General features: G+C 42.5%; 1 protein-coding gene across 1 annotated transcript in view; it reads left to right on the top strand.

Annotated features, from left to right (window-relative positions):
* The first annotated feature begins 347 nt into the window (after positions 1-347).
* tafa5l (TAFA chemokine like family member 5, like) overlaps positions 348-27426 on the top strand; it is a 42047-nt gene continuing 14968 nt past the window's right edge. Inside the window, exons 1-3 of the mRNA XM_058085613.2 lie at positions 348-656; positions 19074-19223; positions 25929-26056. Of these exons, the coding sequence (XP_057941596.1) occupies positions 560-656; positions 19074-19223; positions 25929-26056 (375 nt within the window). The 5' untranslated portion in view covers positions 348-559. The remainder of the gene's footprint in view (positions 657-19073; positions 19224-25928; positions 26057-27426) is intronic.

A 27426-nucleotide genomic window follows, 5' to 3' on the forward strand; every position in this document is an offset into this window, starting at 1 on the left:
TGTATGGTGACACCCCAAGTGTGAAGTGAATTAGCAATGTACTCGCTGAGGGAGTGAGGGAGGATGCCTTTATTTACCACCAGCCTCCTTCGCCTCCTCCTCCTCCTCCTCCTCTTCATCCACATCATCATCATCATCATCATTCCCGCGCTTGGATGAGGAGGAGTGCGCTACACACGCTTCATCCTGTTCTTCCTCAAAGCCCAGCTTTCATCGGAACCACTTGATCCCACCAAACTGGACCCCCACGCGGACGCATGCCTCAACTTGGACAACGATATTGTTACATTGGATTTGCATCACTGAGGAAAATCTTGCAGGAGGAGTTGGGGGTGGGGCGGGGGGGTTAAAAACAGGATTTTTTTTTGTTTGTTTCTTAATCTTTATCTTCACCTCATTGCAAAATGGATGCCGTCGACAGGATGTGGAAGCGTTCCTGGATTAGCAGCTCATGTAATTGACAGCTGGGAAGAGGAGGGGAGGGTGCACAAAGTTTTTTTTTTTTGTTTTGTTTTTTTTTCCCTCAATCATCCAGGAGGAGGAGGAGGAGAAGCACGGGATGCAGTCCGGAGTCAAGACGCTCTCGGCAGGTGGAGGTGCGTCCCTCTGCTGCCTGCTGCTCCTTTGGCTTATCTATTCACATCTGCTACGAGAGGGTGAGTCTGCGTCTTTAAGTCTTCTCATGTTCTTAGTTGACCTTGTTTAATAATCTTAATAATAATAATAATAATAATAATAATCCTGTATTCAATGCATGATTGCATCCCAAAGCACATTTCGTTTTTACTACTGTGACGGGGCAGTGAATGTAGCACGCCCCTAATGTGTTGTACTCACAAGACATGCTAGCATACTTGTAATGCGTATATAAGATACAAAGTTATATATAAAGTTGTATCAGTTTTATTCAAACTTTACACACATGCTTTTCAGTCCCTTAAAGGTCATTATTTAATGAGGAGGTTATGTTTAAGTCGAATTTTGCCCACAAATTCTGCTGAGCAACAAGTGGTAATCTGTGTTTGTACCCCTGCTAGCTAGCTCGATATCTAGCTAGCTAGCTAACAATAAACCGTTGTTAATTATGACTTGAAACAAGTCAAGAAAAATATAAATGCAACATTTACGTCTTTCATGAGTAGAACTTCAATCAGTAAAATTGTTTTTATGTACGCAAAAGGCCTATTTCTTATTTCGAGCTATTTCTAGCTAGCAATTTCTAGCTAACTAGATAGATACTAGATAGCTAGCTAGCAAACAATAAGCAGTTGTTAATTATGACTTGGAACAAGTCAACAAAAATAAAAATGCAACAATTACATTTTTCATGAGTAGAACTCCAATCAGTAAAATTGTTTTTATGTACACAAAAGGCCTATTTCTTATTTCGAGCTATTTCTAGCTAGCAATTTCTAGCTAACTAGATAGATACTAGATAGCTAGCTAGCAAACAATAAGCAGTTGTTAATTATGACTTGGAACAAGTCAACAAAAATATAAATGCAACAATTACATTTTTCATGAGTAGAACTCCAAACAGTAAAGTTGTTTTTATGTACACAAAAGGCCTATTTCTTACAAATATTGTTTAAAAAAAAAAAACTTGTGTTAGTGAGCCCTGATATTCCTAATTAGCATATCATGCTAATTAAACAGCATGATTAATGCACTCCAAAATACAAAGTTTTGCCATATCTGGTGTGACGTTTGTTGTGTAGCCTGTGAGATGTTGGTTTACTCCTCTTAAACAGCTGTTGTTGGGTATTGGTATTGGAAGTATATGTCAATCCACATGACATCCCTCCATCCATTTTCTATACTGTTTATCCTCACTAGGGTCACTGGTATGATGGAGCCTATCCCAGCTGTCTTCAGGCGGGAGGCGGGGTACACCCTGGACTGGTGGCCAGCCAATCACAGGGCACATATAGACAAACAACCATTCACACTCACATTCATTCATATGGACAATTTGGAGTTGCTAATTAACCTAGCATGTTTTTGGAATGTGCTGGAGCCTATCCCAGCTGTCTTTGGGTGAGAGGTGGGGTACACCTTGGACAGGTGGCCAGCCAAAGACACTGTGTGTGTGTGTGTGAGTGCCAAGAAAAAAAGCTGTGACTCATTTGGGAAGAAGAAAAGTGTTTTGGTGCCGCCTGCTGGTGTTTGCATGTATAGTGTAAATTGATTTTACACACTGCTTTCTGTGGGGAAAAATACTTTTTTTATACTGTTTAAATTCTATTGTTATCATTGGGGGCTGCACGGCGGCAGTGGTTAGCGCACAGACCTCACAGCTAGGAGACCCGAGTTCAATCCCACCCTCGGCCATCTCTGTGTGGAGTTTGTATGTTCTCCCCGTGCATGTGTTTTCCTCACACATTCCAAAAACATGCTAGGTTAATTAGCGACTCCAAATTGTCCATAGGCATGAATGTGAATGTGAATGGTTGTTTGTCTATATGTGCCCTGTGATTGGCTGGCCACCAGTCCAGGGTGTATCCCGCATCTCGTCCAAAGACAGCTGGGATAGGCTCCAGCACCCCTTGCGACCCTCATATGGATAAGCGATAGAAAATGAATGAACGAAAAGTATCTGTGCTGGACAATAAATAAATTAAATTGGATCAGAAGCCAAAAAATCTGTATACTGACATTAACAGATGTGGCTGTAGGCAACCACCTGTTTTTTTAAATCATTTTTTAAGTCAAGAAAAAAAAGTTGTTTGTCTATATGTGCACTGTGATTGGCTGGCCACCAGTCCAGGGTGTATCCCGCCTCTCGTCCAAAGACAGCTGGGATAGGCTCCATCACCCCCGCAACCCTCGTGAGGATAAGCGGTAGAAAATGAATGAATGAAAAGTATCTGTGCTGGACTATAAATAAATTAAATTGGATCAGAAGCCAAAAAATCAGTATTTGTATTTATCGCCAAGTCAAAAACACTGACATTAACAGATGTGGCTGTAGGCAACCACCTGTTTTTTTTATTTATAATTTTTTAAGTTGTTTGTCTATATGTGCCCTGTGATTGGCTGGCCACCAGTCCAGGGTGTATCCCGCCTCTCGTCCAAAGACAGCTGGGATAGGCTCCAGCACCCCCTGCGACCCTCGTGAGGATAAGCGGTAGAAAATGAATGAAACGTATCTGTGCTGGACTATCAATGAATTGTATTGGATAAAAAAAAAAGCCAAAAAATCAGTATTTGTATTTATTTATGTCAAAAACACTGGCGTTAACAGATGTGGCTGTAGGCAACCGCCTGTTTTTTTTTTAATATTTTTTTAAGTTAAGAAAAAAAGTTGTTGTCATGCATGGTACACTCGCCAGTCTGTATCTTTTGTGTTGTGCAATACCGTGCTACGTTTTTTTTCCATTCCACTTTCTCATGCACTCCAAGTAATTATTAAAAGTTACATTTTGGCACACGCAGCGCACTCTTACTGTTATTATATCGTCTGCAGCGAGGCTTCAGGTGAAACAGAGCTTATTTTAATTCAGACAGGAAGAAGGCTGGCCTGGTGCCTTTCAGAACAAGTTATAATTTCATCCTGCATAATGTCTGTGATCCCGCAGTGCTTCCCTCCTTGAATAAAACATCCTCTGGTGCAATTACACTCTCACCCTGACACAGAGGAAAAAGCAAAATGATGTTTTCTCTGCACTTCGTAGCTCGCTGTGCTCTCCCATTTCACTGTTCCATGCTTGGAAATACATAAAGAAAACAGAACATACACACACACACACACACACACACCGGATCTTGTTGGCAGATGTTGAACACTAAGTTTTTAGATTAGATCTTTTAATCAAGCTGTGGTCAGCAGTGTAATTACCGCTATGGAGGGTGGAGGGAGTCTTTGGCAGCGTGCCTGAGGGGCAGCAAAAAAAAAGTGAAAAGATAGTGATGTGAAAAAATGAACCGCAAGCTGAGCGTGGAAAATGTGCTCCCTTTTGCCTCTAATTTACACCATGGCATCTAATATGCTGCTGTCAAACGCACTCGTGTTCGAGTGAAGAGCTCTTGTTGGGCCTGCAGCTATTTATACTGTACTCGTTTTCATCTCGTTAGTGTCTTTATGCCGCAAAAAAAAAATTGTTTAATCAATCTCTGTGAACTTTGCTCACACTCGTATTGGAGAGTAAATAGAGCATGACTTTTTAGCCTCGACTATCTTTGTGTGACAACTAAGCCTGATTTTAAATCAATGCTGAAATCTTATTGTTTTGAGCTTCTAGTGCGATTATAGCTGAAACCTAGAGGCGTTTTATTGTTTTAAAAATTGTTCAAAAAGTCATTCAGTCATTAATATTTCACATAATTACAGTAAATTACATTTACAACAGATGTTCCAAAACCTATTTGTGATGCTGTAATTTAAACAGTTTAAAAGTGCTTTTGTATTTGTTGCTGTGCGTCTCCAAAAAGTGCAATTGTGCACTTTGTTTACCTTTTAAATATACTGTAATTCTGTACTAGGGTTGGGCGATATGGACCTTAGCATATTTCACAATATTTTTAGGATGTATCACGATATGACGATATAAAATGATATAAAATTTCAAAAGGCATGGTAAAACTGTTTGTTTGTGACATCACAGAGGGGCAGACTTCCTTATATGGTTCATAGTTAGGAAGCACTTTCGGTGTGTGACCAATCACAGTGGAGTGGGTATGCCCTGAAGGCGGGCGGTGGGTGGAATCAATTGTACTGTTTTGGCAGGAAGCACAAATCAAAATACAGCTGGAATAGGTGCAGATTCTGGAAAATCTAAAATGTTTGTGTGGGTTATTGTGTGTAGGTGCTCTATAGGAGTCTACAACTCAATCCAAAGTGTCAAGTGTTTAAGTGCAGTGCTCTTATCTGGCTTAGAGACACGCCCATATAAGGAAGTCTGTCCCTCTGTGACATCACAAAGAGGCAGTTTTACCACGCCTTTTGAAACCGAGCGTTTTGCACCATCACAAACTTCTTTTCGGGTTCACTTCAAATGCACAAACGTCATTATCTGAAACTTTGGCATGGTTGAAAACGATAAATCATGTACAAAAATATCTCAATTCAACAGGTCGAAAATTTAGCATAAGAAGTTTAAGGGCAGTGCTCTTATCTGGCTTAGAGACACGCCCATATAAGGAAGTCTGTCCCTCTGTGACATCACAAAGGAGCAGTTTTACCATGCCTTTTGAAACAGAGCGTTTTGCGCCATTACAAGGGCTCACTTCTAAATGCACAAACTTCATTATCTAAAACTTTGGCATGGTTTAACCCGATAAATAATGTACAAAAAATATCTCAATACAACGTGTCAAAAAATTAGCATAATGGGCCCCTTTTTAAGTAGTTTGGAAGATTACACAAATAACCTAGAACTCTATTTTACGCAAAACAGTAGCTGGAGGCTAGTCATTGACAGAGAGGAGCAGTGTTGCAGCGCGACGTCGTTTTGCCTGCGTCCTCTCTGTAGTTCATTTGTCAGGCCAGCCAGGACAGGAAATCAAAGCGCAGCAGCCCTGTCTGCGCACGGCATCCAGCCAGCGCCCGTCACGATGAATGGCCTGTCAGCTGCTCTCCTCGCCACCAATTTATGCAACGATAAATTTGGAAATGTCTGGATTCCCTCAGCGGACCACACTCCCAGCGCGAGCAGCACACAGTCTGAGCTGTGACTGCCCATCACAGCTTTGAGGCTAGAGAGGTTATTTGTTGCAAGCTATGGCTGTTTGTTTTGTTTTTTTTTTAAGCGCATTAATTAGGAGTTGGACAAACAGTTGGTCTCTGCTGTAGGCCTCATCAAAGCTGGAGAAATACTGCTGCTTTAAATTGAGATGGGGTCTCTGAAGATTGGAAACTAAGGCTGCAGTACATTCACACTACAAGGAAATTGAGATATTTTTTTTGTACATATATGATTTCTCATGTTAAACCATGCCAAAGTTTCAGATAATGAGGTTTTTGCATTTGGAAGTGAGCCCTGAAAGAAGTTTGAGATGGTTCAAAACGCTCAGTTTCAGAAGGCGTGGTTAAATTGCCCCTTTGTGATGTCACAGAGGGACAGACTACCTTATATGGGTTTGTCTCTAAGCCAGATAAGAGCTCTGCCCTTAAAAGAGACCTATTATGCTAATTTTTTTACCCTCTTGTATTGAGTTGTGGACTCCTGTAGAGCAACGATAAACCAGCACACAAAGCTTTCGAGTTCTTCCAGAATCTGCACCTATTCCAGCTGTATTTTTTTTTGATTTGTCAAAACGCTCGGTTTCAAAAGGCGTGGTAAAACTGCCCCTTTGTGATGTCACAGAGGGGCGTACTTCCTTATATGGGCGTGTCTCTAAGCCAGATAAGAGCTCTGCCCTTAAAGGAGACCTATTATGCTAATTTTTTTACCCTTTTGTATTGAGTTGTGGACTCCTATAGATCAACGATAAACCAGCACACAAAGCTTTCTAGTTCTTCCAGAATCTGCGCCTATTCCAGCTGTATTTTCTTGGATTTGTCAAAATGCTTGGTTTCTAAAGGCGTGGTAAAACTGCCCCTTTGTGATGTCACAGAGGGACATACTTCCTTATATGGGCGCGTTTCTAAGCCCTTAAAGAAGACCTATTTTGCTCATTTTTTGACCCTTTTGTTTTGAGTTGTGGACTCCTATAGAGCAACGATAAACCAGCACACAAAGCTTTCTAGTTCTTCCAGAATCTGCACCTATTCCAGCTGTATTTCCTTGGATTTGTCAGAGGCGCCGTCGGTGTGATGGAGCTCAGAAACCGGACGTGATGCATCTTTCTCGGAGAAAGCACGCTGCTTCTGGCAAAAGCTTCTTGTGGGTAAAACCGTTTATTTCGATGAACCGGATCATTTCGCTTCATTCAGTTAAAAGATCCGTTCATTTTGGTTAATTGGTCGTTAGCCTGTGATCTCCTGCTGTGCATAGATCTGGTCAGCCATGTCGAGTCAGTCGAGCGTCTCAGCTCCCCTGTCCGGCGTTAATGGAGACGGAGAGCTGCACTAACCCAACCAATATACAGTACTCCATCTGGATTTCAGCCAACCCCCCCTTCTTCCCCATGGCTAACCAAGGTCATGTTGTGACAAAAGATTTGCCGCAGCAGGATGCTCTGACCCTCCATTAGACCCTCCATCTGACCCTCAGTCACAGACGTCTCCATGGTGACTGCTGTGTTATCGCAATGACACCCTGCGAACTGAGCTCCAAGAATGGGCACCTGTTGGGGCGGACTTCCTCGGGCCTTACACCCATGCATATGCGCATTCCTTATCCAACGCCTTTGCCTCCATATCTACCCCCCCCTTTGGGGTGGGCGTGGCAGGGACCACGGCTTGCGCTGTAATTGGCTGCAGGTAGCTGTGGCTGGCTGCTGGCCACGGTGGGTTCACCACCTTCCCTTTCCCGTTCGTGGCACTAGTCTAGTGTTCCTGTTGTGTAAAAATATGTTTACTTGTGCAAATGTATGCAGAATTTTTTTAACAGTCCTACACCATTTAGTTTGAATTTTATTTTTTCCCCATCCCCTCTCATTTTATCGTTAATTTGCTGTCGAAAGAAGGGGGACATGACGTCAACTATATGAAGTTGAGCTCCATCAATACAGACCTCCGTTTCGGCAATTGCTCAATTTAACAATGGCATGGGAAACACAAGTTCAGAACATTCAGAGATGAATGAAAGACATAATAATGGACTGTTAATATTCACCATAGCGAATGAAAGTAATGTAGTCCGTCCCTAATTTCAGCAATAACGATTCGGTATTGTCCCAATAATGTAATAGTACTGAATGACATTTAACTGCAAGGCATCCGAGCGTTAAAAGTCGCAAGGATCTATCCATCTTTTCCGAGTGAAAGGGATCGTTGCTCTTGCAAATCATCTTGACGGCGGCGGCGTTCCATATGCAGAGCGGGAGCTGCTTTGATTGTGACCTTGGCTGTAAAATGGAAGCAAATCATCAAGGCCGCTACAGGCGGAGGAGCCGTAAAAGTACGAGCATCTTTATAGAAGAAAATGAAAAGAATTTTTACAGCTAAATCAATTTGGCAGTCCACAAAGCTCATATTTCAGTGCCCCGACCCCCCGCCCTCCCCCCGCCCCCGCCCCCCACTGAATATGAATTCTCTGCAGCTGTCAGCTTTGACCTCCCTGGTGGATGAGTGTAACGTTGAGTGTATTTCGGCATTGTTATACTCACGGCTGAAGAAAGCATCCCAGCTTGAAGCGGCTCCATCAGCTTGACTTGAGTTATGTTCCCTCTGTCTTATGTCCGATTCCATTTTATGCCTGGTACTGTGCTTATATTGTCTGCGAGAGAGAGGGACTTGAATATCAAGGCCTGACACCGTCAATGTGTCATTGTACTGTACTCTCCGGGGTTTTAATAGTCTTCTGTTGCTCATTGCTGTCTCTGTCTTTGCATTAAATAAAAGGGGAAGGAGATCCTGGAGGGCTGAAGTGAGTCACTGACTGTTGTAGTCTTCGCTGCATCATACTCCAGCTCTACTTTCCACACCAGGCTTTTTCTCCATCATATTCCACAGTCCCTTTCTGGGGCCTTTTTACCAACAATTCTAACTGAAAACTGAAAAAACATTATTTTGGTCATGGTTTTATTTCATTTGAACATGCATCAGATTACAATTGAATGCATCACATAATCAGTTCACAGTTCCACATGTCCAAAAGGAGTAGGAAGAATCAAAGCTTATTAAATCCTACCCCTCCATCTGGTACTTTTACAATCAGTAACTGTTACATTTGTTCACTTCCTGCTTTCACATAATCAGTTCGCAGTTCCACATGTCCAAAAGGAGTAGGAAGAATCAAAGCTTATTAAATCCTACCCCTCCATCTGGTACTTTTACAATCAGTAACTGTTACATTTGTTCACTTCCTGCTTTCCTAATATAGTTTTTTTTATTTTATTTTATTTTTGTCACATACCGAAGTACGAGGTTTAGCTAGTTGAATCACAATATAGATATACACAATATAGAAAGTTAACAATTTTTTAAAAAAATTATAAAAAATTCTCAAAATGTATTTTAGCATTTATGATCTTTTTATTAAATGGTAAATACTATAGATAGATAGATAGATAGATAGACTTTCTTTATTGTCATTGCACAATAACACAGCAGTGACATTGCCAACGAAATATTGTTGCCTGGCTCCCGTATAATAATAAATAATAATGTGGAGAATAAATAGATGACATCAAATACTGGTAATACTATATAAATGGTATACTTTATCCAACTACAGTGGAGTGAAAAAGTGTTTTATAAGTTTGTTTCAGATCATGGCTGCACAATGTAAGAGTTGTTTTTTTTGGGATAAATATTAAAAAAATTATTATTATTTTTTTTTTTCCCGTACCGAAGTTGGAGATGAAAATCTTTGATTTTGTCTATAAAAAACTATTTTTTTTGCCAAAACCAGGTCCGTTTGCCTGATTGTCTTTTTTGTGTTTTGATATTGTCTTAAAAAATGGTCGTGTTATATTCAGAGTGGTTTCATATTCCGGTCAGGACGGTAATTTATGTTTTAAGGTAGCTTCCAGTTGCGTACAGCTGCACTGATTTTTGGCTATTCATTATATTAGCCGTATTCATACTATGTATTAAAACAATTATGAAAGAGGTACAATGGAATATATGTGAGGATAAGCGGCATAGAAAATGGATGGATGGGTATAGAATATTGAATTTTTTTTTAATAAATTGACACATTTTTAGGGAAAATAAATCAATTAATCAGGGGTTGAACAAGATATATCCACTCCAAAGCTTTGTCTGAAGCTACAACACTACTCTATTTCCTCCTCCTGATATGTCCCAATACTTGTGTCTAAATTGTGGTATTTGATGTATTAAATGTATTATCCCGACGTATCCTCCACTGTAGCCTTGAGTCTCCACTTCACAACCTGCTCTCGACATCAAACGTCCGTCTTGTTCTAGCGAGCATATGCTTGTCACGGTAGCCAAGAGGCGCTTCTCATTACCTGGTGCATCAGAAACCAGGTGAAGGAGCCAGATGTTTATGTCTGAAGATGTTCTTGACCATGTCCGTGATCCTCTTCTGTAGAGACGTAAAGACGGGCAGAGGCGCCGTAGTGGAAAAACAAGCATTCTATTTTCACACTGGTGCTTGAGTTCAGATGCTATTTAAATATTATACAGCAGCATGAGCAATATTAATAAACTTTAATGGTATGCAATGGAGAAGTGTAGCAGGCAACAAGTGAAGGACTTGTGCAACATTCATTCATTCATTTTCTACCGCTTATCCTCATGAGGGTCACGGAGGGTGCTGGAGCCTATCCCAGCTGTCTTCGGGCGAGAGGCGGGATACACCCTGGACTGGTCGCCAGCCAATCACAGGGCACATATAGATATGTCGATTATTTATCCTTTAAAAAAAAAATTCAGTAAAGAATTCAGATATAGTTGCAAATGGTGATTAATCATGATTAATTCATTAATTTGAAAACTGTGATTTATCTGATTTAAAATTGTTTAACAGCACTACCATAATGGTGTGCATTATTCATTCATTCATTTTCTACCGCTTATCCTCACAAGGGTCGCTGGGGTGCTGGAGCCTATCCCAGCTGTCTTCGGGCGAGAGGCGGGGTACACCCTGGACTGGTGGCCAGCCAATCACAGGGCACATATAGACATATAGATTATTTATCCTTTAAAAAAAAAAATTCAGTAAAGAATTCAGATATAGTTGCAAATGGTGATTAATCATGATTAACTAATTAATTTGAAAACTGTATTTTATCTGATTTAAAATTGTTTAACAGCACTACCATAATGGTGTGCATTATTCATTCATTCATTTTCTACCGCTTATCCTCACGAGGGTCACTGGGGTGCTGGAGCCTATCCCAGCTGTACAGAGGCTGGGGTACACCCTGGACTGGTGGCCAGCCAATCACAGGGCACATACATATAGACAAACAACCATTCACACTCACATTCATACCTATGGAAAATTTGGAGTCGCCAATTAACCTAGCATGTTTTTGCCGCCGTGCAGCCCCCAAAATGTTTGTTATGCATCAAAATAATTTCTTTACAAATATATCACGATGAACTACTTACAATTTTCATATTTGGAACTGAACTATGCATGTGCACGTGTATGCATGCATTAGCATTCTCTGCTAACCTAAGCTAACCCAGCTAGCTTGCATTCACGTTCCAAAATAGAGGCGTTTCAGAGTTTTTTCCGTCAACTTTTGCTGGTGTTTCAGGTCCTTGTGTCGACATGTTAAGTTCAGGAGGGCACGGGCGAGTGTTAGCTAGCTAATTAGATTCTGCCACGACTGAGCGGGTCTGCTGGAGAAATACTTCCCCACATAAATATTCTTTCTCCTCATTATAGCAGCGTTTCATTCACGTTAAATCGATTTTGAACAGATTCCACATTTAACAGTCGATGACGTTTTTATTGGCCAATTCCATTATTTTGTTAACGTGGATAAACGTGTATTATATTACAATATGCCTCAATACGATATCACCTGAATTCCTTCACCAGTAAAACTATCAAAGGGTGCAATGTGACGCATTGCACAATGAAACGAGGGGACTCTATTAAGAATCTTCCTTGGGGAAATGTACCATAAGATGTTATCATAGATCGTATTGTTTGAACGACTGCATTTCCATAATAATTAAAATCCTTTACACACTATATTCTAATTACATGCTGCTAAAGACAGCAGCGAGCCAACCGTAATTGATTAAAAATTACACTTCTTGTAAATCTAGCGCACTTCATTATTTATCACAATGTGTTTGTTTTTCCTCTGCAAAAGAACAACTAGGCTTTTCATATCTACAACCCCTCCCCCCCCACACACACACCCCACCCCCAAGAGAGAGACAATCATGCGCTAATCACCAAACACTGACATACAATAACAAGTCAGAGTGATTATCTCCATTGCTTTGTGTGTTCTTCTCCAGGATATAAAATGGGGGGCTAGCGACAAAGCAGAGAAGATTATAACACATAACAAGAAATTAACGTATTGACTTTGACTATAGGATGGCATATTAAAAGACACTGTGTGTGTGTGTGTGTGTGTGTGAGTGACAGGAAAAAAAGCTCTGACTCATTTGGGAAGAAGAAGTTGTTTTGGTGCTGCTTGCTGGTGATAAATACTGTTTGAATTCTATTGTTATCATTGGGGGCTGCACGGTTGCAAGTGGTTAGCGCGCAGACCTCACAGCTAGGAGACCCGAGTTCAATCAAACCCTCGGCCATCTCTGTGTGGAGTTTGCATGTTCTCCCCGTGCATGTGTGGGTTTTCTCCGGGTACTCCGGTTTCCTCCCACATTCCAAAAACATGCTAGGTTAATTAGCGACTCCAAATTGTCCATAGGTATGAATGTGAGTGTGAATGGTTGTTTGTCTATATGTGCCCTGTGATTGGCTGGTGACCAGTCCAGGGTGTACCACGCCTCTGGGATAGGCTCCAGCACCTCATTAGGATAAGCGGTAGAAAATGAATGAATGAATGAACAAACATTTTGGCATTTTTGTTTGGATATTTCGGCTAAATTTGTGTCAAAGTGAAAGTTTTCATTGAAATTTATCTTTTCGCAAAAAGCCTTTTGGCAAATTGTGAACTGATATTTTGCTGAAAATTACGTATGTTCTACTACTGATTACTAAAGACCAGAAAAGGGTAGAAACTTTTTTGGATGAAAGATGAGTCTAATTTTTTTTGGCATGTTAAATGTTTCTATAGCCCTAGAACGTAATATTCTACTGTATGTGATTTGTCAAAATCCTCTAAAATGGCCGTTACTGGAGTGGACATTTTGTTTACTATCACAAAAATACACAAGAGTTTAAAAAATGTGAGTAAAGAAATAAAAATTTCATAGTACCCCAGCCACAAGCAGCATATCATGCACTTTCTTGACTATTCCAGTGTCATCAAAATACTTTTTTGTACAAATTTTGTCCACTTCCTCAATTGCCTTATGAGATATGACTTGCTTCAGCTCTGAATGACGACAATAGCATTCTGGTTAGCAGTTACAGCACCACCTGTTGCATTGGAGTGCACTTAACAGCCCTCATTAATTATAAAAGTATAAGTCACAATCTGAGAATATATATATATATATAATGGGAAAGCTACAAATACATGAGCAGAAGTCAGTGAACATACAGTACCTCCTAAGTACTAACAGAACCTGCATTATGGACCACTAAAGTAGGTGATGCGTGATCACCATGGTGACGACAGCAGAAGTTACCCTCCCTACAACACAAGCCAGCTGCTATTTTAAGCCACAGTGACTGCATATTGTTGCTTTAATAACCTCATCATGGCCACTTGTCCTCCATGCTGCATATTGAATCAGTGCAAAAATTGTGTGTGACCATGAGCTCCCGCAGCTTATTTCAGACGCAGATATTATGTATTATTATGTATTTGTGCTGCACGGCTTTGCCGATCCGCCCCGCATTCTGATGACAGTGCTGATATGTAGCGCTCAGACACATCTTTGCCCTCAGCCGTGTGTTTGAACCCCTGTGTGTGTGTGTGTGTGTGTGTGTGTGTGCTGCTACTTTGCACTGGTTTGGTCTTGTGATGCGGTGATAAGGTCATGAGTCTCTGTACTTCTGAATCGACTCATATTTTCTCATTTGTAGCAACATGCAGCACATAAAGCAATGCTGAGTTTGAAAAATAAGCATTTATACAGCAGAAAAATATGGTGAGCCACTAAAACAGCATTACATTACATACTAACATTCCGACTTTAAAATCAATTCAAAGTTCCATTTTTTTCCTCATAATATTACAATTGGTTAGCGCGCAGACCTCACAGTTGGGAGACCAGGGTTCGATTCCACCCTCGGCCATCTCTGTGCGGAGTTTGCATGTTCTCCCCGTGCATGCGTGGGTTTTCTCCGGGTACTCCGGTTTCCTCCCACATTCCAAAAACATGCTAGGTTAATTGGCGACTCCAAATTGTCCATAGGTATGAATGTGAGTGTGAATGGTTGTTTGTCTATATGTGCCCTGTGATTGGCTGGCCACCAGTCCAGGGTGTACCCCGCCTCTCGGCCAAAGATAGCTGGGATAGGCTCCAGCATGTCCGCGACCCTCGTGAGGATAAGCGGTAGAAAATGAATGAATGAACATTATCATAAAGGCTACACGGTGGTCGAGTGGTTAGCACACAGGCCTCACAGCTAGGAGACCCAAGTTCGATTCCACACTCTGCCATCTCTGTGTGGAGTTTGCATGTTCTCCCCGTGCATGCGTGGGTTTTCTCCGGGTACTCCGGTTTCATCCCACATTCCAAAAACATGCTAGGTTAATTGGCGACTCCAAATTGTCCATAGGTATGAATGTGAGTGTGAATGGTTGTTTGTCTATATGTGCCCTGTGATTGGTTGGCTGGCGACCTGTCCAGGGTGTACCCCGCCTCTCGCCCGAAGACAGCTGGTATAGGCTCCAGCACCCCCCGCAACCCTAGGTAGAAAATGAATGAATAATAATACAATTGGCTGCACGGTGAGTGGTTAGCCCGCGGGTCTCACAGCAAGAAGACCCAAGTTCGATTCCACCCTTGGACATTTCTGTGTGGAGTTTGCACGTTCTCCGGCTGGCGACCAGTCCAGGGTGTACCCCGCCTCTCGCCCAAAGACAGCTGGGATAGGCTCCAGCATACCCGCGACCCTCGTGAATATAAGTGGTAGAAAATGAATGAATGAATAATTACTTAACATTAATATTATTTTATATTTTTAATTAATTTTATGACTTTGTTGTAATATTTTGCAACTTTTTTGGTTTTTGTTAGTTTTCTTATTCAATTCTATTATTAGAATGTGACAAGGACTGATTAAAAGCCATCAGCCATGTGCCGCAAATGGCCCCCGGGACACCCCTGAAAAGATTTGCTGCCCTCATACTTTTTCCAAAAAATATCTTTTACCTGCAAAATGCAAAAAAAACCATGATTGTCGTATTTGAGCATTAAATCATCAGTCAATGCATTTTAGTACACATAACTATCTAATTTAGATCATCCATATTCCAAATTAGCAGACAGCAGACCATAAACCGCCACCTATTTTAAACTAAAACGGCTCTAAATCAATCCAGATTTAAAAAAATAAGCATTAGGAAAGCAGTAAAACATTTTGTGCTGAAATCAGTCCTGATTTTCAATAACAAGTCTGGTCACGACCGTACCAAACGGAGGGAAAAAATCTATTCAGCCACGCAAACAGCTTTTCCACACTCTGTTCTAACTACTAGCGTAATACCGTAAAAAGCAGGAACCAAAAGATTTTGAGGTATGTTTTATGGGCCGTTCGTCCTTTTAGATGCTAAGTGATGTGAATCAGAAATTCGGAAATGTGCACATTTTGTCATGTGAAGCCGAGCTGACATCCCAAGTGCATTTTTGCTATTGAATGATCGAAGATGCCAAACCCTTCCTTTCACATGAATCACATGCGTTTGTATTGCTGGAGTGGAGGCGGTGGCAAAGAGGGCACTTTTGCAACCCACTCCAATCCCCTCCCTCCGCCATCCTCCTGGCCTTGCTGTAGCAGTCTGTGCCTTCGGGCCCGTTCATGTGTTCAGTAGAGAAACAGACAGCAGTGATATCTCACATCACCTCCGCCCTACTCGGCACGCACCATGTATAAAGGGCTCGCCTTCCGAAAAAAAAAAAAAAAAAAAAGATCACCGGGTGGGCTGAGTGGTTGTGATGATGGTGTATAGTGAGTGAGTAGAATATTAAATACAACACATTTCCATAGATAGAGCGAGAGAGAGATACTGCTCCTGATTGTTTATTTGTATAAATGGCTGAAATGTATCAGATGAAAACATAAAACCATGTTATTTATTTTATGTTATATATTTTTGAACGACATTAAACCTCACTGTGCAGTTAAAGCCAATGGCAGTTAAGATCATGTAATCACGACCACCCTTCCGGAGATAATAACCTCAATATTCAACCCTTTACATGAAGTTACAGGCACCCTTATAAGCAAGCAGGTAGTGTTTGCTCCCTTCCTGATTTCTTATTAATTAGCATTTTGTCACACTCATTCTACTTCCGAAAAGGAAGTAGAGACGGCTGGATTTTTAAATCGGACATTTTAAAAGATAAATCATTGTTTATTATTAACTCTATACCTTTTATCAACATCGGAAGTCCACCTAATCACTTGGGAGTGAATAAATTGGGGAATGGGAATAAATTAAAATGGGAATAAATTAAAACAGAACACGGTTTTTGCAGAACACACAAAATCCAAAGAAATACAGCTGGAATAGGTGCAGATTCTGGAAGATCTCAACAGTACACTGCGCGTTATTGTGCGTGGCTGCTCTGTAGGAGTCCACAACCTCATACAAAGCATAATAGGTCCCCTTTAAGTGACACTTCAAGCTAATCAATTAAAACAGACCATTTTGGCGGGAATCACAAATTCAAGGAAATACAGCTGGAATACAGGTTATTGTGTGTGGCTGCTCTATAGGAGTCCACAACTCCATACCAAGCATAATAGGTCCTCTTTAAGTGACACTTGAAAATAATCAATTAAAACAGATAATTTTGGCGGGAATCACAAATCCAAGGGAATACATTTGGAATAGGTGCAGATTCTGGAAGATGTAGAAAGTTTACAGTGCGGGTTATTGTGTGTGGCTGCTCTATAGGAATCCACAACTCCATACAAAGCATAATAAGTCCCCTTTAAGTGACCCTTCAAAATAATCAACTAAAACAGACCGTTTTGGCGGGAATCACAAATCCAAGGAAATACAGCTGGAATAGGTGCAGATTCTGAAAGATCTAGAAAGTTTGCAGTGCGGGTTATTGTGTGTGGCTGCGCTATAGGAGTCCATATCTTCATACAAAGCATAATAGGTCCCCTTTATGTGACACTTCAAAATAATCAATTAAAAAAGAGAGTTTTGGCGGGAATCACAAATCCAAGGAAATACAGCTGGAATAGGTGCAGATTCTGGAAGATGTAGAAAGTTTACAGTGCGGGTTATTGTGTGTGGCTGCTCTATAGGAGTCCACAACTCCATACAACAAAGCATAATAGGTCCCCTTTAAGTGACAATTCAAAATAATCAACCAAAACTGACCATTTTGGCGGGAATCACAAATCCAAGGGAATAGGTGCAGATTCAGGAAGATCTAGAAAGCTTTTTTCCATAACTCAATACAAAGGGCCTTATTAAAGCAGTTCATATTTTCATCCTGGCTTATTGATATAATGTTCAATATATTGTGTGGTATCTTTTAATCTTCAACACAGGCAAACATAAATATATACTTTATGCCGATTTTAACAGTAGCTACCTGGATGTGTCATTGGTCCTAAGAAGGACCCTTAGCTGCTCTGCAAGGTGCCTGGCATAAAATTATGAAGTCCGCCCTGAACAGTGCCTGCATAAAATAATATACATATAATTTAGGAATTAGAAAGCCAAAGAAAAACCTAACCCATAGCTAAAATAGTGGAGGATCTATTTAACAGACATAAGCAATGTTTTTCTGTTGTGTTTTAATTCAGTAAGCATTAAAACATGGAGGCAGCATTTGTTCTGTCAATGGAATGAGTGGTGAAAACCAGAGGGAAGACATTTAATTGTCTTTTTATGTAGTCATGCCGGTGCGTTGAAGAGAACGATTAGTCGCTAATGGGCATGGCGTTCTATGAATAAACATGTAATTACACGAAATGACTCTCGGCTGCCGCCTCCCCTCCCGCTGTCACGTTTGGGAGACGGAAAGTGTCAGTGCACTGTCGGTGTGTAGACAACGCTTTCACCATTGTGGCAGCTTTGTCATGTAACCACAGGTTCAGATAGGAGGGACACGGAACATTCATACAGAACATTTTTTGAATGAGCCATAAATAACCTGCACCTGCACGGCGCTGGAGTGGTTAGCACGCAGGCCTCGCAGCTAGGAGACCCGAGTTCAATTCCAACCTCGGCCATCTCTGTGTGGAGTTTGCATGTTCTCCCCGTGCATGCGTGGGTTTTCTCCGGGTACTCCGGTTTCCTCCCACATTCCAAAAACATGCTAGGTTAATTGGCGACTCCAAATTGTCTATATGTATGAATGTGAGTGTGAATGGTTGTTTGTCTATATGTGCCCTGTGATTGGCTGGCGACCAGTCCTTTCCTTTTTTGAGGAAAAACGGTAGAAAATGAATGAATAATAATAATAATAATAATTACTCCGGTTTCCCCCCACATTCCAAAAACATGCTAGGTTAATTTACGACTCCAAATTGTCCATAGGTATGAATGTGAGTGTGAATGGTTGTTTGTCTATATGTGCCCTGTGATTGGCTGGCCACCAGTCCAGAATGTACCCCGCCTCTTGCCCGAAGACAGCTGGGATAGGCTCCAGTGAGGAAAAGCGGTAGAAAATGAATGAATGAATGAATGTCAAGGCTGCATGGTGTTCGAGTGGTTAGCGCGCAGACCTCACAGCTAGGAGTCCGGGGATCAATTCCACCCTCGGCCATCTCTGTGTGGAGTTTGCATGTTCTCCCCCGTGCATGCGTGGGTTTTCTCCGGGTACTCCGGTTTCCTCCCACATTCCAAATTGTCCATAGGTATGAATGTGAGTGTGAATGGTTGTTTGTCTATATGTGCCCTGTGATTGGCTGGCCACCAGTCCAGAATGTACCCCGCCTCTTGCCCGAAGACAGCTGGGATAGGCTCCAGCACCGCGACCCTTGTGAGGATAAGTGGTAGAAAATGGATGAATGAATAAATAACCAGAAAAAAAACGCATATGTACGTATACATATATGTACGCATTACACATATAGTAGTATCCATACACTGATGCTGAAGAGGTCTTCAAAATGTGTTTCTGGAGCCCTTTTTTTTCCACTTGTTTCCATTCGACAAGACGCCACAGTTGGCTTTTCATCAGCACTCTGCAATGTGGCCATTACAGGCTCATCATTATGCTAATGAACTTTGTGCTTTTGTGTTTGTTTTCACAGGCCAGTTGGCAGTGGGAACCTGCGAGATTGTGATGCTCAACAGGGACAGCAGCTTTCCCAGACGGACTATTGCCAGGCAGACAGCCCGCTGCGCCTGCCGGAGAGGTCAGATTGCCGGAACCACACGGGCAAGGCCGGCCTGTGTCGACGGTATGTTGATGAAACATTTCTGCTCTGTTTTGGAGCGTAAAACAACAGACTGAATTTCCGAGATTATTGTACGAATGAGTGGCTGATGTCATCGCAGTGCACTGCGGACTCTTAAAACTGAAACGGTTCGGTAGATGAACAACTCAAGATTGATAGTAAACCTGTTTTTTGTGCTTGGAACCCCAACCTGTCAACTGTCAACATCAGACTGGGCTCACCCTGAATCAGTCGCAGTTCCGATTAAAATCCCTGTTGTAGCTCACACTCCGCCGGATCATATCAATACAAGAAACGGATACATTGACAATTTGGACAATATTTATCAACATTGTACACTCAATGACCAAAAAATATCGAGTAATTAAACGCTCTTTAGGCTGCACAGTGGGCGAGTGGTTTGCACACATGCCTCACACCTAGGAAACCTGAGTTCAATTCCACACTCGGCCATCTCTACTATGTGGAGTTTGCATGTTCTCCCCGTACATGCGTGGGTTTTCTCCGGGTACTTCGGTTTCCTCCCACATTCCGAAAACATGCTCGTTTAATTAGCGACTCCAAATTTTGAATAATTCAGTCACAGGGCTGCACAGCGGATGAGTGGTTAGCGCACAGGCCTCACAGCGAGTTCAATTCCACCCTCGGCCATCTATGTGTGGAGTTTGTGGAACTCCGGTTTCCTCCTGGAGTTTGAAGTTTGTTGTTTTCATTAATCGAGTAATACTTGGGGTTAGTGTGCAGGCCTCACAGCTAGGAAACCTGAGTTAAATTCCACCCTCGGCCATCTCTGTGTGGAGTTTGTGGAACTCCGGTTTCCTCCTGGAGTTTGAAGTTTGTTGTTTTCATTAATCGAGTAATACTTGGGGTTAGTGTGCAGGCCTCACAGCTAGGAAACCTGAGTTCAATTCCACCCTCGGCCATCTCTGTGTGGAGTTTCCCCGTACATGCTTGGGTTTTCTCCGGGTACTTCGGTTTCCTCCCACATTCCGAAAACATGCTAGTTTAATTAGCGCCTCCAAATTGTCCATAGGTATGAATGTGAGTGTGAATGGTTGTTTGTCTATATGTGCCCTGTGATTGGCTGGCCACCAGTCCAGGGTGTACAAAGACAGCTGGGATAGGCTCCAGCACCCCCTGCAGCCCTCATGAGGATAAGCGGTAGAAAATTAATGAATGAAAAAAGATCAGTTTTTGATGCCTAGTGTGTAAAATGGAACGAAAAGCTTTGACTGAGACCAGTTCTGACATTTTCAGTTTAGTCCGTAGTCCAATACATTCCTTATATCAGAGTTTCATTCTCTATTCATTCTCTTTGATGGTCTTCAGTGCTGTGTTAAATCACCGTTTAATAATACCGTCTAGCATCTAAATAAAGCCCCCCTTATTGCACAGCGCAAGGCGAGCTCGATAAGGTTTAATACCGGCCGGCCTGTCGGAACAATCAGTCGGTATCTGACAGGAAGGTTGACAGACAGGGCTTTACGGCGGCATCACAACGACATGTCATGACTCACGACTTCTAATAGCCTGGGCGCCGCATGCGGTCCGCACAGCTTGGTTTAAAACACACCGTTTTCGCAGGAAGCACGGAATCCAAAGAGCTGAATAGGTGCAGATTCTGGAAGAACTAGAAAGCTTTCTGTGCTGGTTATTGTGTGTCGCTGCTCTGTAGGAGTCCACAACAAAAACAATACAAAGGCCCAAAAAATGAGCCTAATGGGGAGAGGCACTGACAGCTATTTAATTGGGTAAGCAATAACGATCATGGCGGTAAGACCGACTCGGCCGCCATTTTGCCCCACTGCTAATTTCTTATTCCAAACCCAATTTTAAATCATTTATAAATATTCCACCTGTATTTTTTCACAGGTCTTCTTATTAAAGAAACAGTAGGAGTGTTCCTCAGCGTTCCTCATCTAGGAAGAGGTCACGTCTACTCTGGGATGCTGTAATGAACAGGAAGTCTTACTTCCTGAAAGTATCACCTTGGGAACTGTTTTGTAGCAACAGCTGATGGTTTAATGTAAGAGAAGTTGACTAATACATTTAATCTGCGTTAACATTCTGTTCACGTTTAACGGCACATGCACAAGACTACTTAAGCCCAACGGTGCGAGATACAAGAGGTTCTTCTTGCTTGAATGCTGCTTTTATGTTCCTGTTGGTGCTCATCTGTTGTATTTATAATTCATCCAAAATATGATGTGACTATATTACTTTTTGTTTCTTGTAATTTCTCAAACAGAGTAAGAAAATTAATTTGGGTTATCAAACAAAGTATCAACAAAGACAGAGTATCTTCTCAAGTACAATAATATAGAAATGAAACTTTGCTTGAACTTGAAAAATGAATGAACCGCAGCTACACCAATACTAGCAGCACTCATGCCACCACCTTGCTTGACTGTAACTAAATTCATTCATTCATTCATTTTCTACCGCTTGTCCTCACAAGGGTCGCAGGGGGTGCTGGAGCCTATCCCAGCTATCTTCGAGCGAGAGGCGGGGTACACCCTGGACTGGTGGCCAGCCAATCACAGGGCACATATAGACAAACAACCATTCACACTCACATTCATACCTATGGACAATTTGGAGTCGCCAATAAACCTAGCATGTTTTTGGAATGTGGGAGGAAACCAGAGTCCCAGAAACTCCACACAGAGATGGCCCAGGGTGGAATCGAACTCGGGTCTCCTAGCTGTGAAGCCTGTGTGCTAACCACTCGTTCGCCGTGCAACCCTGTAACTAAATTCATTCATTAATTTTCAACCGCTTATCCTCACGAGCGTCACGGTGGTGCTGGAGCCTATCCCAGATGCCCTCAGGCAACAGGCAGGGTACACCCTGGACTGGTGGCCAGCCAGCCAATCACAGGGCACATATAGACAAACAACCATTCACACTCACATTCATACCTATGGACAATTTGGAGTCGCCAATTAACCTAGCATGTTTTTGGAATGTGGGAGGAAGCCAGATTCCCACAAACTCCACACAGAGATGGCCGAGAGTGGAATTGAACTCAGGTCTCCTCACTGTGAGGCCTGCACGCTAACCACTCAACCGCCGTGCAACCCTGTAATTCATTAATTTCTACCGCTTATCCTCACAAAGGTTGCGGGGGGTTCTGGAGCCTATCCCAGCGGTCTTCGGGTGAGAGGCGGGGTACACCCTGGACTGGTGGCCAGCCAATCACAGGGCACATATAGACAAACAACCATTCACACTCACATTCATACCTATGGACAATTTGGAGTCGCCAATTAACCTAGCATGTTTTTGGAATGTGGGAGGAAACCGGAGTACCCGGAGAAAACCCACGCATGCACGGGGAGAACATGCAAACTCCACACAGACATGACCGATGGTGGAATCAAACTCAGGTCTCCTAGCTGTGAGGCCTGCACACTAACCACTAGTCCACCGTGCAGCCCTGTAACTAAATTATCCCAAATGTTTATAGTCTTGTCCATTGAAAAAGATGTACCGTCCTAAAAATGTTGGCCGAAATGTGAGAGCCATCTTTCTTTCTCTACCTCCCTTTCCCATTTGTTTGTTCCTATAACAGCACCACTAAACTTGTCCAGTGTTTCACAGCTTCCAACCTGGATCAAATGTCTCGCTTTGGCACGGTGGAAGTAACAAGGTCAACGCACAGCGGCAGCCGCTTGAAGACACATTTATTTAATCTGACCTCCGCCACTCAGTGGCAGTGAGTCACGAGTACTCCATTGTTAGTCAGCACTCTGTTGCTTTGCCAACTCAGCCATTTTTTTTTTTTTACTTAGCGTATAACCTGCACACTGAGTTTTTTTTCTATACTAAACTGCATGTGCCACTGACTAAATTTGCGCTCTGATGTGTGAAAATGAGAAGTCACAGTGGAGTATAGAAGTCAGAGAGAAGGAAGGTCACTGAGTTTTTTTGCTCTGCGAAAATGTTTCGTGCACATTTACATCCTGTTAAGAAAAGTTTGATGAGATGACCCGTCTTTTGATGGATTTATTCTTCTTCTATTACGGGGGCAATATGAGCAACAAATTATGTGCCCAAAATCAAATTAGCGAGCAGATGGTAACATACTGTAAATAAAGCAAAACATAGCAATATCTATAAATCATGGTTCCCGAAACCACAGAATCCAAAGAAAAGGCCGGAAAATGAGTATAATAGGTCCCATTTAGCTTATTTAAATACATTTAAAATTGGTTTAATTTGATTTAGTAAAATTAGTAAAATCTACTCAAAATAGTTGAGTTTGAGTAATTCATTCATTCATTTTCTACTGCTTATCATCACAAGGGTTGCGGGGATGCTGGAGCCTATCCCAGCTGTCTTCCGGCGAGAGGCGGGGTACACCCTGGACTGGTGGCCAGCCAATCGCAGGGCACATATAGACAAACAACCATTCACACTCACATTCATACCTATGGATAATTTGGAGTCGCCAATTAACCTAGCATGTTTTTGGAATGTGGGAGGAAACCGGAGTACCCGGAGAAAACCCACGCACGCACGGGGAGAACATGCAAACTCCACACAGAGATGGCCGAGGGTGGAATTGAACTCAGGTCTCCTAGCTGTGAGGCCGTCACGCTAACCCCAAGTATTACTCAATTAATGAAAACAACAAACTTCAAACTCCGGGAGGAAACCGGAGTCCCACAGAATCCACACATAGATGGCCAAGGGTGGAATTGAACTCGGGTCTCTTAGCTGTGAGGCCTGAGTGCAAACCACTCATCCACCGTACAGCCCTGTGACTGAATTATTCAAAATTTTTATAGTAACCTAGCATGTTTTTGGAATGTGGGAGGAAACCGGAGTACCTGGAGAAAACCCACGCATGCACGGGGAGAACATGCAAACTCCACACAGAGATGGCCGAGGGTGGAATTGAACTCGGGTTTGCTAGCTGTCAGGCCTGCGCGGCCGTCGTGCAGCCCGAGTTTGAGTAAGTATAATATAATTTATTTGACAATAGTTACCACCCTCGGCTAACTTGGCTAACTTGGCTAACTTGGCTAACTATTAGTTAAAACATATTAGTTCAGTCAACATACGTAATAAAAATATATAGTTTCAGATCAAATTATTTTGTGCAACCTCTTAGAATAATGAAATTATGTTCAACAAACCGTGTGACATGCATGAGTTTCACAACAACAACTCCGCAGAAACTTGTGCACGCAGAGGTAAATAAAGTTGTAGATTAGTAACATTAGTAACATCCTGCCAATAGCCAGGAGCTAGCAGTGTTAGTGACAGGTATGATGGCAGTAGTATTGGCCCTGACCAGGTCCTTTGAGAGCCGATAACCTTTAGCGTGTTGCTTTAGCACACTGTGTAAAGAATAATTACCGCTTATCGTGGTGAACCACAGGTGGATGCTAATTCAATGTCATACACAGACAGTCGCTGGAGAGATGATAGCCAAACTCGACATCTGCGGCGGACTGATAGCTGGAATTCCGTCTTTCCATTACGGCTTTTTTTCTAATCTGCTACTTTTGCCATGACACACATGGGAACTGTTTGTAAAAAAAAAAAGTTATCTTTAACAAAAAAATTACTAACGAATGTAAATAGTTTTCCAGATGACAAATGTCAACAATGTATGATCAGAAATTGCTGCTAACCATTAACACCTTTTTGCTTTTTCTTTGACTTTTGGGACTTTTCTGGTATTTGTTCTAGTTAGGGCGGCACAACTCACCACTGCGTCAAACTCGTTGTTACGGGGTTGCTAATAGTTTTTTAAACACTGGTAGTCCCGCAAAAATGTGACGTTGCCGATGCTGAAGAAAACCTAATGCTAAAATGCTAAAGCTACTTGCCATTGAGAGAAGTCTTGGAGTAACCTCTTTTCTTGAGAAACGTCAGACTGTCCAGATCTGATTTGGGATCTGAATCAGCGTTTATTTTCAACTCTAATACCGTTTATCAACTACTATAATGGGGCGGCACAGCGGACGAGTGGTTAGCGCGCAGACCTCACAGCTAGGAGACGAGGGGTCAATTCCACCCTCGGCCATCTCTGTGTGGAGTTTGCATGTTTATCCCTGTGCATGCGTGGGTTTTCTCCGGGTACTCCGGTTTCCTCCCACATTCCAAAAACATGCTAGGTTAATTGGCGACGCCAAATTGAATATGAATGTGAGTGTGAATGGTTGTTTGTCTATATGTGCCCTGTGATTGGCTGGCCACCGGTCCAGGGTGTACCCCGCCTCTCACCCGAAGACAGCTGGGATAGGCTCCAGCACCCCCTGCAACCCTCGTGAGGGTAAGCGGTAGAAAATGAATGAATGAACTACTACTACTACTATAATGGGTTCGCAGCTAGCAGCAAGTCCTATTACCAACCACAGCGGAGTGGGCGTGCCTGGAGGCGGCCCATAGGTGGAATACCGTTAAATACAGTTAAAAACACACAATTTTTGCAGGAAGCACGGAATCCAAAGAAAGACAGTTGAATAGGTGCAGATTCTGGAAGAACTAGAAAGCTTTCTGTGCTGGTTATTGTGTGTAGCTGCTCTATAGGAGTCCACAACTCAATACAAAGGGCCGAAAAATGAGCATAATAGGTCCCCTTTAACACACGAATACAACATTATAACAACACTGTGTTAACCGCTATGAGTTTGTGGGAGGTCAGAGGTCAGAGATGCTGTCTCTCACTGCTATATTCTTACATTCTCTCAGCTCGAATCGTGCGGAGTCGTCAGTGGTGTGAGATGACACCCTGCATGGACGGCGAGGTCTGCAGCCTCCTCTTCAACCGCTCGGGTTGGACCTGCACCCGAGGCAGCGGACGCATCAAGACTGTCACGGTAAATTTACAGCGCACATTAAAACCATGTCTGTTTCATAGATTGGCCAAGATGGCGTTGTGTGTTTAAGGCTTACATTAAATCAATACATGATGTCATTTCTTACCTTGTTAGCTTGCAGGCCACTTGTAAGGCATGTATACAACATAACAGGTCATCCAGAACTGTCCATTTTTGCTTACAATGGTGTATGAATATGAATGAATGTTTGGTGGTGTTTGCATTTAGAGAGGCTGTCGGCACGAATTTCTGCAGCTGAGGCTACGGATGTAGTTTACCACATAATGATGGGTTCACCTTAATTGCGAAGCGCTGCGGCTGCCTTGAAAAACACAACATGAAATCCAGCTGTCTTTGGGCGAGAGGCGGGGTACACCCTGGACTGGTGGCCAGCCAATCACAGGGCACATATAGACAAACAACCATTCACACTCACATTCATACCTATGGACAATTTGGAGTCACCAATTAACCTAGCATGTTTTTAGAATGTGGGAGGAAACCGGAGTACCCGGAGAAAACCCACGCATACATGGGGAGAACATGGAAACGCTACACAGAGATGGCCGAGGGTGGGATTGAACTCGGGTCTCCTAGCTGTGAGGTCTGCGTGCTAACCACTCGTTAGCAACCCCACAAAAGTGCTATACAAAAAACACATTTGTCCAAACTTATTTTTTTACGATCCACAAAGAGCAATGCATGCCTTCATGCTCCGTCTTCTTACTGCTCTTCTCCTTCAGTTCCACTCGTATTTGTGAGTGTTAGGAAGTAATTGTTTTTAATTTTTATTCACATAGCTCCATGACAATGAATAGGGTGGAATTGAACCCTGGTCTCCTAGCTGTGAGGTCTGCGCGCTTAACCACTCGACCGCCGTGCCGCCCACATGAAATCCAATCCATTATTATTGTTGACTACAATCACAATACAGTTGAATTACAACAACAGGATACGGTCTGTGATGATTTAGCAACAAATTGGTGTCATGACGAGATTTGACATGATGGAAGCTGCAGACAGGTGCACAAGGTCAAAGGTCAAGCTACATTTCTCTCTCTCTCTTTATCGCTCTCGTGCTTTATCATCTCTCTCTCTTCATTTCTCTCTCACTTGCTGTCCGGTCGCGTCTTTCGCTCGGCCGCCTCAGGCGTCTGCCGCACATTTCACGCATGCTTTGCACTTGTGGCGTAATCTCTGCTGACAGCATACTTAGCTTCAGCCAAGTGTGTGTGTGTGTGTGTGTGTGTGTGTGTGTGTATGTGTGTGTACGCTACATTTCTAATCATGCAGACTGTGTGCTCCTTTGCATCTTTTCAATTAGCATGGCCGAGGACGGGTTCACTTAATAACAAATGATGCTGGTGCTG

Source organism: Doryrhamphus excisus, linkage group LG17 (genome assembly GCF_037039965.1).
Source record: "Doryrhamphus excisus strain RoL-2023G ecotype Guam linkage group LG17, RoL_Dexc_Guam_v1.1, whole genome shotgun sequence".
NCBI lineage: Eukaryota > Metazoa > Chordata > Actinopteri > Syngnathiformes > Syngnathidae > Doryrhamphus > Doryrhamphus excisus.